This window comes from Ornithodoros turicata, chromosome 3, assembly GCF_037126465.1.
Source record: "Ornithodoros turicata isolate Travis chromosome 3, ASM3712646v1, whole genome shotgun sequence".
NCBI classification, from domain to species: Eukaryota; Metazoa; Arthropoda; class Arachnida; order Ixodida; family Argasidae; genus Ornithodoros; species Ornithodoros turicata.
The window spans coordinates 60,520,290-60,532,367 of NC_088203.1; the positions used below are offsets into that span (position 1 = coordinate 60,520,290).

The 12,078-nt window shown below is 47.7% G+C and overlaps 1 protein-coding gene across 2 annotated transcripts in view; it reads right to left on the minus strand.

The window, feature by feature from the left end:
• LOC135387179 (sperm-specific sodium:proton exchanger-like) overlaps positions 1–12,078 on the minus strand; it is a 207,770-nt gene that overhangs the window by 13,911 nt on the left and 181,781 nt on the right. Inside the window, exons 17-18 of one of the 2 annotated variants that reach the window (XM_064616521.1) lie at positions 9,626–9,823; positions 8,697–9,001 (exon numbers count right to left, since the gene is read on the minus strand). In XM_064616521.1, the coding sequence (XP_064472591.1) occupies positions 8,909–9,001; positions 9,626–9,823 (291 nt within the window). In that variant the 3' untranslated portion in view covers positions 8,697–8,908. Of the gene's footprint in view, positions 1–8,696; positions 9,002–9,625; positions 9,824–12,078 lie in introns of those variants that run through there. The other variant, XM_064616520.1, reaches the window with a different exon arrangement.

A 12,078-nucleotide genomic window follows, 5' to 3' on the forward strand; every position in this document is an offset into this window, starting at 1 on the left:
CAAGAAGGGCTGCACACCCTTCCTGTACCATCAGCACCTTTCCCCTCTCTCTTCTCCCTCGCACGGTTGCATCGAGCCGCAGCTCCGAGCAGGATGACCGCACCTTCCCCAAACGTCAACCGAGTAAAGCTAGACTTGCTTCGCCGAAGAGTGTTCTAGTTTGCCTACTTTGAAAGTGACTAGCTTGACCGCTAAGATAGTTTAGTAATTTCTCGAGCAGATGGCTGCACCGGCACTCCGGTTGTCTTTTCTCTTGGCATGAGAAACGCATCACGAGCCTTCCATATGTGGCTGTAGGTTGGTCCGGGTCTCCGAGATGGTGATGACGTTGCACTTAGCCTGATTTATTCGCTATGCGACCATTGAGACTATTCACGTTAAGGAGCCCCCATGACCACTGCCGTCCTCCCTGGCCCACTGCACCATATTTTCGGCTAACTCGAGATTAATAGGTAGCCTTTCTAGGTTGTCTAGTGCGCGTCCCGTTCGCATTGTAAATGAAGGTGGTGATGTTCGTAGTTTTCGCGAGACAGTCTTTTCCCGCTTAGCCCTCGTTGCTGTGAAGTCTCCCACGCGTGCACTTGTCGCTGCGCCTCGACACGCTTATATGCGTTCGAACTAGAGAAGTTCCTCCGCCGACAACCGCTTTCAACGGCGTGGCGCATCCACGGTGTGACATATCAGGCTCCCTCTCAGATCGCCTTCTCTCACGGTGCTGGTGGTGATGGAACTGCCTGCCGTAGTCGGCCACGCTCTGGCGGGCAAAGTCACGACTATCACAGGGGGACCGTGCGTCCTGGGTCAACTTCACAAAGAACTGTGCCGGCATTTGTCTCAAGAGTCTGAGGAAACAGAGAAAACAACCAGACAGCTCAGCCAGCGCTAGGATTCCGACCCGCGTCCCATCCATGGAATGACATCATCGTAGCCACTAGCTGGCCCTCTGATCATCTCTCACGGCAGTTTTGTAGCCGCGCCTGAACACGTGATCTCCAAGCAGCTGCGCAATGAGTGCAGGGCTTGCGCGGCAACATACCTCGCCTCAAGAAAACTCGAAGGCTCCGTTCATAAATGCCGTTACGTTTAATAGAACGCTACTGGTATTCAGTGCGTGTCCCGTATGTTGTGTCAGTGTTGTGCCCCGTTGGCCTCACGAATAAATTGCTCGTACTCACGAAACTGGTTGGCATGCCGATATCTGGGTTATTAATGCAGGAGGTGTAATGACTAAAGGGCGGATTGAGCTGTTTGCCGATAGGTAAATTTGTATCCACATCCGCACAACACCTGCAGATGTGTCACCCGCAACCGCAAACCGCGGCGTGCGATGCGGGTATATCCACACTACTCCAGAAGTTTTGGCATTGCGAAGGGAGTACAGGACGAGATAAATAAACTATACACATAGCAAGTGTCACTAGCAACTGTTTAATGAAATGATAAAAGAAAGGGGGACACAAGGGAGCAGGAGGATAAAAGATATTAATGATGCTGTGATCTTGCACATAATGTTTGCCACTGCTAAGTGGGGCGACATGTTACACGTGCCGCAGGGTTGGGCTACGTATGGTGGGCTATAATGAGTGGTGTGCTGAGCGGCCTATCCAAAACATCGCCCCTCGATTGAAGTTGGGCACGTGACCTTTGACAGCACCCGACTGCAGCACACCATGTGTGTCCTCGTTGAACTACGACAACAAGCTTAGTATTCCCGTTTGTAGCTAATGTAGGAGTAAAAGTTTTGTGAAAGTAGCCTGCTCGACGGGATACTGAACTATTTTATTCGCCGCCAAGTATTTGTACTCAAGCCGCGTGACACCCTAGGCTGTCACGGTGCCTAGTCCATGTGCGCAGTGCCAGTGAAAGACACGGGAATGAGGCTTGTGCAGTGACGTCACGTTTAGTCATGTGAATCGGGAAAACATATTGCCGCACCGGAGTTACAGTAGGAGGGCATGTCATGAGTTGTTGCGGTATGCGGGATATTGGAAAAACACATGCTGTTACCTCATTCGGCCCGCAGTAGGACGCATGTGACACATCCACATGTTTTCCCGAGTCACGTGGCTCAAAGGCGCTCAAAGGCTGCGCGTGACGTCATGTGCCTCATAGCACGGCGCATGTGATCTCGCAGGCACTGTGGTCGCTCATCTTATCAGTGAGATGATAAACAGCAGTGTATCGAACAGGCACGCCATAGATATCCGGTTTATGTATACACGGCACACAATAAAACGAAGAAGTGACTTGACTCATGCACCTATTGGCTTCTTCCTACTTTTATCAATAGACCGTGCTCTTATCTAATACACGATTCCAGCAGACTCAATGTGCTAGATCAAAGTTTTACTGGTGGATTAGTTTTACGCACTAAAGGCCCGTTCCGACATACAGCGCTTTGCTCCACAGCGCTGCACGACAGCACTGCAAAACAGCGCTGTATTTCCACTGTGGGGCTCGCACTTGCAGCGCTTGTCCCAGCGCTGTACTTGGTGATCTCACGTGATCGTACGTGATCGTACCGACCCGTGAACGCGGCGCCGCGTTCTCATTGGTTCAGGGAGCCTATCGCTGGGAGACAGCGATGGCAAAGTTCATCGAAGCTCAACTTCGCCAAGCGCTGTTTTCCATCGAGTCGCAGCCGGGAGAGGAGGGAAAAACAGCGCTGTTTTCCAGCGCTCTGGAGCAAAGCGCTGTATGTCGGAACGGGCCTTTAGAGGAGGTACTCGAGACCAGCGCAAAGACCTTAGATGAGGTCTTTGCGCTATTCTTGTCTTCCACGACCAGCCCCGACAAAAATGTGTAAACCGAAACCAATCGATTACTACAAAAAATGACCCGCTTCGGTGGCAGATTTTTCTCTAAAGGATGTCCACCGAAGATCCCCAAACGGGTAGTACCCATTTTAAGTTATATTTTTCACGAAACTCATTTGAAATTTTATTTAAATAATGAGCGCAGCTTGTGCGCACGGAAACACGTAGGTGGTACCGTACAAACCCTGCAAACCGCACAAAACCTTGTAGGTGGTATCGGACAGATACTTGTAGGTTCTTCTATTGGTGCACCCGTTCGCGAATTATATAGCCCAGGGATTGTAACTGAAACACCCTCTATAAAGTGTGCATCACTCCTGCTTTTTTCTGGACGCGTTCAAAACGTGAGAGAACTGATGTTCTGAGCCTGGAACAACATAGAAGGGACAATCACATACAAGGCCTCAAGTTGCCTAAGAAATTAACGATGAAAGATGGGTGTCACGGAAAAGGTTAGCCAGCTGTAGGACTCGAACACACATCTTCTGGATTACCGGTCCAGGGGTCTACCAATTGAGCTAAGCTAACACGCCTTCTCACCCAGTAAACCACAAATATCCTCGAGACGTCCAAAATGTGTCGCAGACGTCCAAGACGTCGAGGTACGTCTATGTGCGTCTATGTACGTCCCAGGGATATTCGTGATTGGATCCAAACTATGTCGCAGATGTCACAACTGTAGCTATGTTTCATGGACGTCACATGGACGTGCAGTCTGTCTCCTCAAAATATTTTAGTTGTTGGGGATATCCAATTCTGTACATCCCCTGTACGTCCCAAAGCGAACATCTTGGGTACATCGAGATTTGGATATTCTGAGGTGATCGCATCACGAACCAAAAAGTGCGTGCAAACAGGGGCTGAATGACGTTTCTCAGAAACAAAGGGCGGTCCTGTGCAAGATTGCTCCTTCCAAAACTGACTGTTTATGTTACATTGAGATCTTATTGCGAAAGAGGCAGAGATGCGGAATTCTGTGGCACTCTCAAATTTGACTTTCGATGAACCTACTGAGTGTCTTAGACCAAGAGGAGTAAGAAACACAGGCGTTACCTTGTTGCAGAGTTAATACACCACGCAAGTCCTCACATGACTGTTGTTTTTGTGCATATAATCGAATTATACTTCGACAGCTCACCCACCGTTTTGTTTCGGAGGCGAGCAGTACCCTCGAATTCGCGGAAGTTCGCGCGACAAGCAATATATAGTATTTGTTTTCTCTTGGAAAGGGAATGCTAGTACCTTTCGAAGCTTTTTGGACTGTGAGCTTTTCCATTTCTCTGTTTGATTTATTTAAACTGCCGCGCTCTGTGTCCGTTATGGGAAATATCAGAAACGGGCACAGAGGGGAAACAGGGAACGAAATAGTTATGTCGTGGCCACTCTCTATAGTTACGGGTCCGTTAATGGTGCCGATTGAGTTAGTGGGACGTCCCGTGGATGTGGAAAAAGCGGGACAAATGGCCATCTATTGGACGTAGAAAAGACGTCTATAGGCTCTGTGCGAACCTCCCTGGGGTATCCGAATGTCACGTTCAGGATGTTACATGGACGTCGCTGGGATGTAGATGGTTTACTGGACAGCGACTTCCAAGGTTGCGTCATCTGAAGGGACAAACCAGTCACTCTCTCTTACTCATCCTCCTTTCACTCTTACATTTTTGCACGCTCGTACACACATTCATACGACAGGGATCGACGCAAACGGCGAATGTTGAACATGAGAGAACTGATGTTCTGAGGCTGGAACAACACAGAAGGGACAATCATATACAAGGCCTCAAGTTGCCTAAGAAATTAACGATGAAAGATGAAAGTCACTGAAAAGGTTAGCCAGCTTTAGGACTCGAGCCCACATCTTCTGGATTACCGGTCCAGGGCTCTACCAATTGAGCTAAGCTAACACGCCTTCTCAGCGACTTCCAGGGCGCGTCATCTGAAGGAACAAACCAGTCACTCTCTCTCACTCATCCTCCTTTCACTCTTACATTTTTGCACACTCATACACACATTCATACGACAGGGATCGATGCAAACGGCAAATGTTGAACATGAGAGAACTGATGTTCTGAGGCTGGAACAACATAGAAGGGACAATCACATACAAGGCCTCAAGTTGCCTAAGAAATTAACAATGAAAGATGGAAGTCACTGAAAAGTAGAGCCCTGAAAGTAGAGCCCTGGACCGGTAATCCAGAAGATGTTGGTTCGAGTCCTACAGCTGGCTAACCTTTTCAGTGACTTCCATCTTTCATCGTTAATTTCTTAGGCAACTTGAGGCCTTGTATATGATTGTCCCTACTATGTTGTTCCAGCCTCAGAACACCAGTTCTCTCATGTTCAACATTTGCCGTTTCCGTCGATCCCTGTCGTGTGAATGTATGTACGAGTGTGCAAAAATGTAAGAGTGAAAGGAGGATGATTGAGAGAGAGTGACTGGTTTGTCCCTTCAGATGACGCGACCTTGGAACTCGCTGAGAAGGCGTGTTAGCTTAGCTCAATTGGTAGAGCCCTGGACCGGTAATCCAGAAGATGTGGGTTCGAGTCCTACAGCTGGCTAACCTTTTCAGTGACTTCTATCTTTCAGCGTTGAAAACGTTTACCTTGCGCTTACGTGTTAAGCGTTTAACCACGTTTATTGGCAAGAATTCCGTTGCGAACACAGGATCGTAACTGCTATAGGATTATCGGCCATTGTGCTTCAAAGAGCAAGCACAAAGGAGTCGCTTATGCTTCAGTGCTGTTTTTATGACATGCTGTAAGTACAAATGCTCGACTTGACATAGGTTCTGCTAATCGAGCGGCAAATTAGCACTCAGGATTCACGAAATTTAATGGACGCTACTATGTAAGCTGCGCATGGTTCGCGAAAAGTTGCAGCGGCGAGTGCTTCTTCTGCTTGGTTTACATTAGCATGGCACGGGAAATCATACAATGCACCATATGTAACGATACCTCATGCAAGAATAATTCGAGTGGGCCATTCTAACAAACACTGTTGCCATTTTCGTGTACTTTTCGTGCCATTTCGTGTACAACGTGTACTTTTTCATGTGCACTTTGTATTTTCATGTGCACATGTACACTTTGCAGTGTCAACTGCAAAGTGTAAAGTATGTTAAGCGTATATTCGCTGCGAGATCGACCTATGGGGGCGACACTGTCACCATTCTAGTGTGGATCACACGTGGGCCGATGTTCGGATTTGATGGTTCTTTTCCGTAATTCCTGTGTATATTCACCGGAAGATCACTTGTGCCGCGATGGTGCGATACTATTCGGTTGCACCTACGGCACTGAACGCGGAATAAACGTGTAAAAGCAGACGACGCGTCCACACTGCGATAGTTCTCCGTTCTCCGCAGCGCGCCGACACCGTTCGATCTTGGAGCGAATACTATTTGTGAACTGTGTCAGCAGCATGGCGCACAAATATGCAATTTTCGTCACGGGGCACTGTTTATCGTGACATAAAACGGCAACATTTACGACTCAGTCATTTTAAAGCATGGAACACTGTCCCGGACTAAAACTATCCCGGAATGCTGCACGCCAGCAACTGCAAGAGCTATCGTGATCATGACATCACTCCCCTCCCCCCATGTATATATCCTCGGATTTGCACGATTTGCGTGCGTCAGCGTGGTGATTTGGGGGGGGGGACTAGTCCCCCCACGGCTATACGCCACTGCTAGCTGATAACTTAGTTCATGTTTCTTTACGAAAAGAGTTGATGTGGTTAACCGCTATGAACGATTTCTATCAACAAACTTTACGTGGTCGGGCTTAAACTTCATAGACATAGGTTGTCAGCGGTTGTTTTTAGGATGGGATCAATTATGTGTGCTGTAAATATGTTGAGAGTTATTGAAGAAAGTTATGTGGTGTTAAACAAAACGTTGTTAAAGAATGTGCTAAATTGTGTTCTATTATGTGTAACATGGAATGTTATCATGCAAACATTTTAACATGGAATGTTCAAAAATATGTGGAGACCACAATCAGACAATGCATCTATCTTTAATACGTGAGGCAAAGATGATGGACTGCAGACTTCCCGACGCAGACTGCAAAACATCGAAGCGCGCGAGTCTCGACATCAACGTGCTGGCTGAGATGACGCACAAATAACAGATCTCGGAACAGTGGCGGTCCCAAGGGGGGCGTTGGGGGCGGTCGCCCCCCCCCCCGCCAAAAAAAAAGCATAGCCTGGTCCAGTGTTCGTCTCTTTCCCTGTGACACTGTAGAGAACAACAGGCTTTATGCTGGGCACTATACCTAAAATGGATTATCAGTGATAGGATTTCGTGCGAGAGAAGGTTGAGCCCGTGTCCAGAACCCCTCCCCAGCCCCTCGCACTCAAATGGATAGCGACTGGCTAAAGGCTCGCAGACGTCGCCCCCAAAGTACTTCGCTGGGACCGCCCCTGTCTCGGAAACAGTATCCACGTGTGGCATTCGCCCTGCTGTTCTGTGCCCTGATCAATGTGCAACGAAGCGCATACAGGAAGGATTAATTGCATGCTCTTGGGCTAACGGCACTGCAGCTGTGAGCAGTAGTTCGGCAGAAATCGGTGGGAGACGATTCAATCGCGTGGTGTCGAGACGCAAGTGGTACTTTCTAAGGATCGTGGGAAAAGGGTCGACTTCCATCTCTACGCTTGCAGACGACGCACGCTGTAGCTCTAGGAACATCTTTAGGAAGCCGTAAAGTGCGACTGCCAGAGCCTGACTAATAGACTGTGTTTTTCTCTGTGTGTGCATAGACTAATTTAACGACGGTAACCACGCACGTAATGTAACATTGAGTATAACGGCAGCAACAAGCAAACTTCAAGCGCGCGTCATGTGTGTAAGTAGCGATTTTCAGCTGCAGATGAAAATAAAAATTCTTTTTTGATGTTGTGGGTTTCATATTCTTCCCTACATTCATATGTAGGAGAAGTACGCACCATTACCGTCGCTGTGCCAATACCTGGCATTGTAGTCCTGAAGGGAATAGTCTGCTCTTCACAACAGCGCAACAGCCACCCACACAACTTCAGAAGCGACTGGGAAACCAAATTTAAGCACGAAGCGATCACAAAGCACCTTGCCCATCGGAACCTCTGAGGTCTCGACACAGAAGCGAGGACACTGACGTAATTTCCGCACGAAATGACCGGTGGCCTAATGGCAGGAACGTCGGCGGGTGCTCCCAACAGCCTCCACTTGAAGGATCTGTGCAGGAAGGTAAACTCTGACGGGCCAGACAAACGCGAGGAGTTCAAGTGCAAGGTGGCTCACAGATACCCATTTCGAACATGTGAGAGGGACGTTGTGTGTAGAATTCTGCTGGTCTTGTGACCACTCGTACATCGGGCAGACTGACAGATGCGTCAACGAAAGACTAAACGAGCAGAGAACTGCACAGACGAGCACCCATACCTCAGGCCATGCACTTGGCAGCACGCTGTGCGACCTGTGGATGCTCCCCTGCGTTTGGCCAAACTTCCACTCTCGCGACTGCGAAAACTCGACTGTAAAGCAGGTCAGGACTCTTGCGTGAGCGCCCTCTACCATCCTTTGTGAAAAAGAGCCCAATCTTTTGAGTCGCTATCTCTGGAGCTGAAGAACTGGAATCTTTTGTCCTCTTCGCTTGTGCCCCCCCCCCTTTTCTGTGACCATTTCATTAAGCAGTTGCTAGAGGCACTTGTTATGTGTGTAGTTTACTCCTCTCGTCCTGTCATACTTATAGGGGAAGGTGGGGCAAGATGAGACAGAAATTTGCAATTGAACATGTAATTTTAATTTGTTGTGTAAAAAAAAAGAACTAGCCATAGGCACATTTTCAGGGGGTCTGGATCTTCTAACCTATAAATGCAGAACAGACGTAGTCGGTCTAAAATAAACAGATAACAAGAAATTAACAAATGCAGATTGTCTCATCTTTCCCCGACCCTCGGGGCAAGATGAGACACGCCGTGATAATGAACTATACATATTAGATTTTGCAATCTAAGCAGACAAAGTAAAGCCCGTGGGCCCCTACACAACCCCCTTGAACCCACCGCCCACATGATGTGCAGGAAAACCACACAGGACCCGTCTGTTTTACTCCACCGTCCTTTGCAAGCAAGGCACCGCCAGACTGATGTGTCGCTGGTCGCTCGCTTTTGCGCGCGCTTCTGCTTTGCTGGAAATATCCTAGGAAACAGGTAGATGTGCTGTAATATCCTAGGCAATATGCAAAAAAGATATATCAGAAGAATAAGCATGATGCCAACTAGTAGTTGACTTATCCGTTTCTCTCTTCTTTCTTCACCTCTATTCATAATCACAAGTTCTCATTGCAATGGCGATTCTGCCTGTCAGGGAAATAATAAAAGTAAAGAGTTCTTACGTTCGTGCGACTGCTGCGCCCGATACAGCAACGCTACGTTTCGCTTACTGAGCGTTTCGTTTAACACAACCAGTGGATTACTTGAGAATATATTTCCTAACAGCCACTAAAACTTTGGAAGGTATAGCCCTTGCTGAGTGAGAACGTTGGCAAGAACATTCTGACGGTGACGGCAAAAGTACACCGAACCTCATCCGCGACGGGTATTGCACGGCCCAGTGACAGCAAAATTTTGTCGGTGTAACCTTCGTATCACCTTATAATTTATCTATTGAATTTCATTAGGTTCACGCTTGGCCTCAGGACTTCAAGAGCCGCATCTCCATCCCGTTTCGGAACACATAGCCGGCTCTGTAGTCTCAATGGTGCAGAAAAAACGCTACATCAATTATGTACACACGACCAGCTTCTCAATGAGAAATTCTTACCGGTAATTTCATTTTCCTTAGCGTCTGTGGAATGTAAGCTGGTGCCAGGTAAAACTCTTGCTCGTCAGATGAAGTGAGGGAGCCTTGGATCAAGATGACGTCCTGTACAGCGTCGTCCAGTGTGAACTCGACGGCGTAATAAAGATTGGGCATGATACCTCCTTGGAGGAACTTCTTTAGCCTGTCGTGGGTCCAATCCTGCGAAGCCAAGGATAAAATTTCTGACGTTTCCTACGTACGAGGGTTGTTCGGGAAATATTACGTCCTACCAAGTACGTACGTACTAAGCAGAGTTGCCTGATTGAATTCCTCCATGCGGAGAAAGTGGCTCCCGTCTGCATTCGCCAACGCTTCCTGGGCGTTTATGGAGGCGAAACACTAGACGTGAGTACTGTGAGGGCGTGGGTGGTACGTCTCCGTATTGGCGACAACGATGTTAGAGACATGCCACGTTCCAGGCGACCCTGAACAGGTCTCACTCCGAATGTACAGCGCCTTCACACTCACTTTGCACTGACATGTCGATTACGACCAAAGAATTGTGTCAGCAGCTTCAGGCATGCGGAAATGCGTTGGAGACGATGTCGGGTAACTTGGGACCTTGCTATGTAAGGTTTCGGATCACTGAATGCAAGTGTGTGAAGACCTGCTGAACCAAGAAGGTACAGAAAGGGACACCGCCTCTTTGAATTTCTTTCTTGTCCGACCCATGAAGGATTAACCACGTGGGCATTATTTTCCCTGACAACGATGTCGTTATCGCAGCTGTGAGATATTGGCTAAACTCTGCTGTCGCAATCTTTTACGAACGTGATACGCATGCTCTTGTTCAGCGCTGGCTAAAATGCATCTTCGATTGTGGTGACCATATGCGAAAAGTTTGTAGTTAAATACTTCCTGCACTCATTATCGTTACCCTTGTATAGGATGTAGCTGCGTCTTGTGCACAAGGTCCGAAATCTGAAATCAGTCGCAAAACGTGCTTGAATGCGCGCTAGGTGCACTATTTCTGACGTGTCCTGATTTAGGGGAAGGGTGCTACCTTAGGGCAATCGTGTACACATGCGTGGTACCATCTAAATTGAGTTTTATGAGTTGACGAAGGCGACGCTTACTGAACAACTGCTAGATCACGCACAATAACATTGAAAACGCGCGGGTATGTAACAATTTTTGCACAATTTCGCAGATGTAGTCGACTGTAAATTAGTGTTGCGTTGCGCTTGTCTGCTAGCATTATACTAAAGCCATTGGGCCAAATTTGACACCTCGTGCGATTTCAAGGTTCCATCTATCGTTTTCAGTTGGATGCATCCGTCGATCTCCTACTCGCGACATCGAAATACCGCTGTCAAAGCTCCAGATGATATAAGCGATGACTCGGACTTGAACTACTGTAAAAAGCTTCTATCTCGCGAGACCAAAATTTTCGCGAATTACGCGAATTCGAAAAATTCGCGAACTTTCAGGGCACGTGGAAATTTCGCTAAAAACTTGACGCATAGATGGAAACACCATGGCGTCAAACTTCATTTCCGTAGATGACAAATGTCTAACATTATTATTACAATTTTAGAGCGTTATTACAGCGATAGTTGTATTTGGGAGCTTTTGTCAAGGCTGCTGAGTAATTCCTCGTATTTTATACGGGACCCTATTGGTTGGCGCAGCTGACCCAGCAGCAAATCGGAGAGCTGATAAAAATTACCGGCGATCACGAAAGGTGTTGAAGACAGATATGATGGAACATCAGGATTTTCTGATAGAATACCACTGTTTTTGATCGTCCATCAATTATCCTGACGGACGGACACACCAAACCATACTGACGTACCATCAGAGGGTTCAGCCAGAGAGAGAGGGAGTTCAGCCTTGGCCAGCATGATAGATACATGACCTAGGTCAATTAAACACTATGTGAAGACAGAAATTGAGGAGGGGTGAGGACATCCTGACCTTGCCCCCTCTAGATTCGTCCCTGGTTCTGACGGACTTCCAAGCCTGTCCGGCAAACCATCAAGATTCAGTGCTGTTCTATCAAGACTACGCTTCGCTACGACAGGTCTAGCAACAGTGTGCTCTTTCGCATGTTTTCTTCTGCTGTGGCGGTTCGAGTCTGTTGCAGTGTTTGATGTGATGTAGTGATGGTCAGCGGCCAGCTCGCTGAAGTCACGTGGAATGTCGCCTGATATTCGATTGTACATGTTTTCTGGAAGTATATTGTGACGGCAGCTACATCTTTCAGGTTTTCATAGATTTGCCTATGTACAGGGTTGAACGCGTCCGACATGTCAGTGATACGTGCGTATCATGTAATAAATGTGCCAAGCACTCGCCGACGTATTCATTCTAGGCTGCGTTAAATCGTACAGTCACATGCCTGTCATATATGTGGTCTTAAGCTACAGGCGACGTTCACGTCTGGAACCGTCTCTCGCTGTCTCATGAAGAAA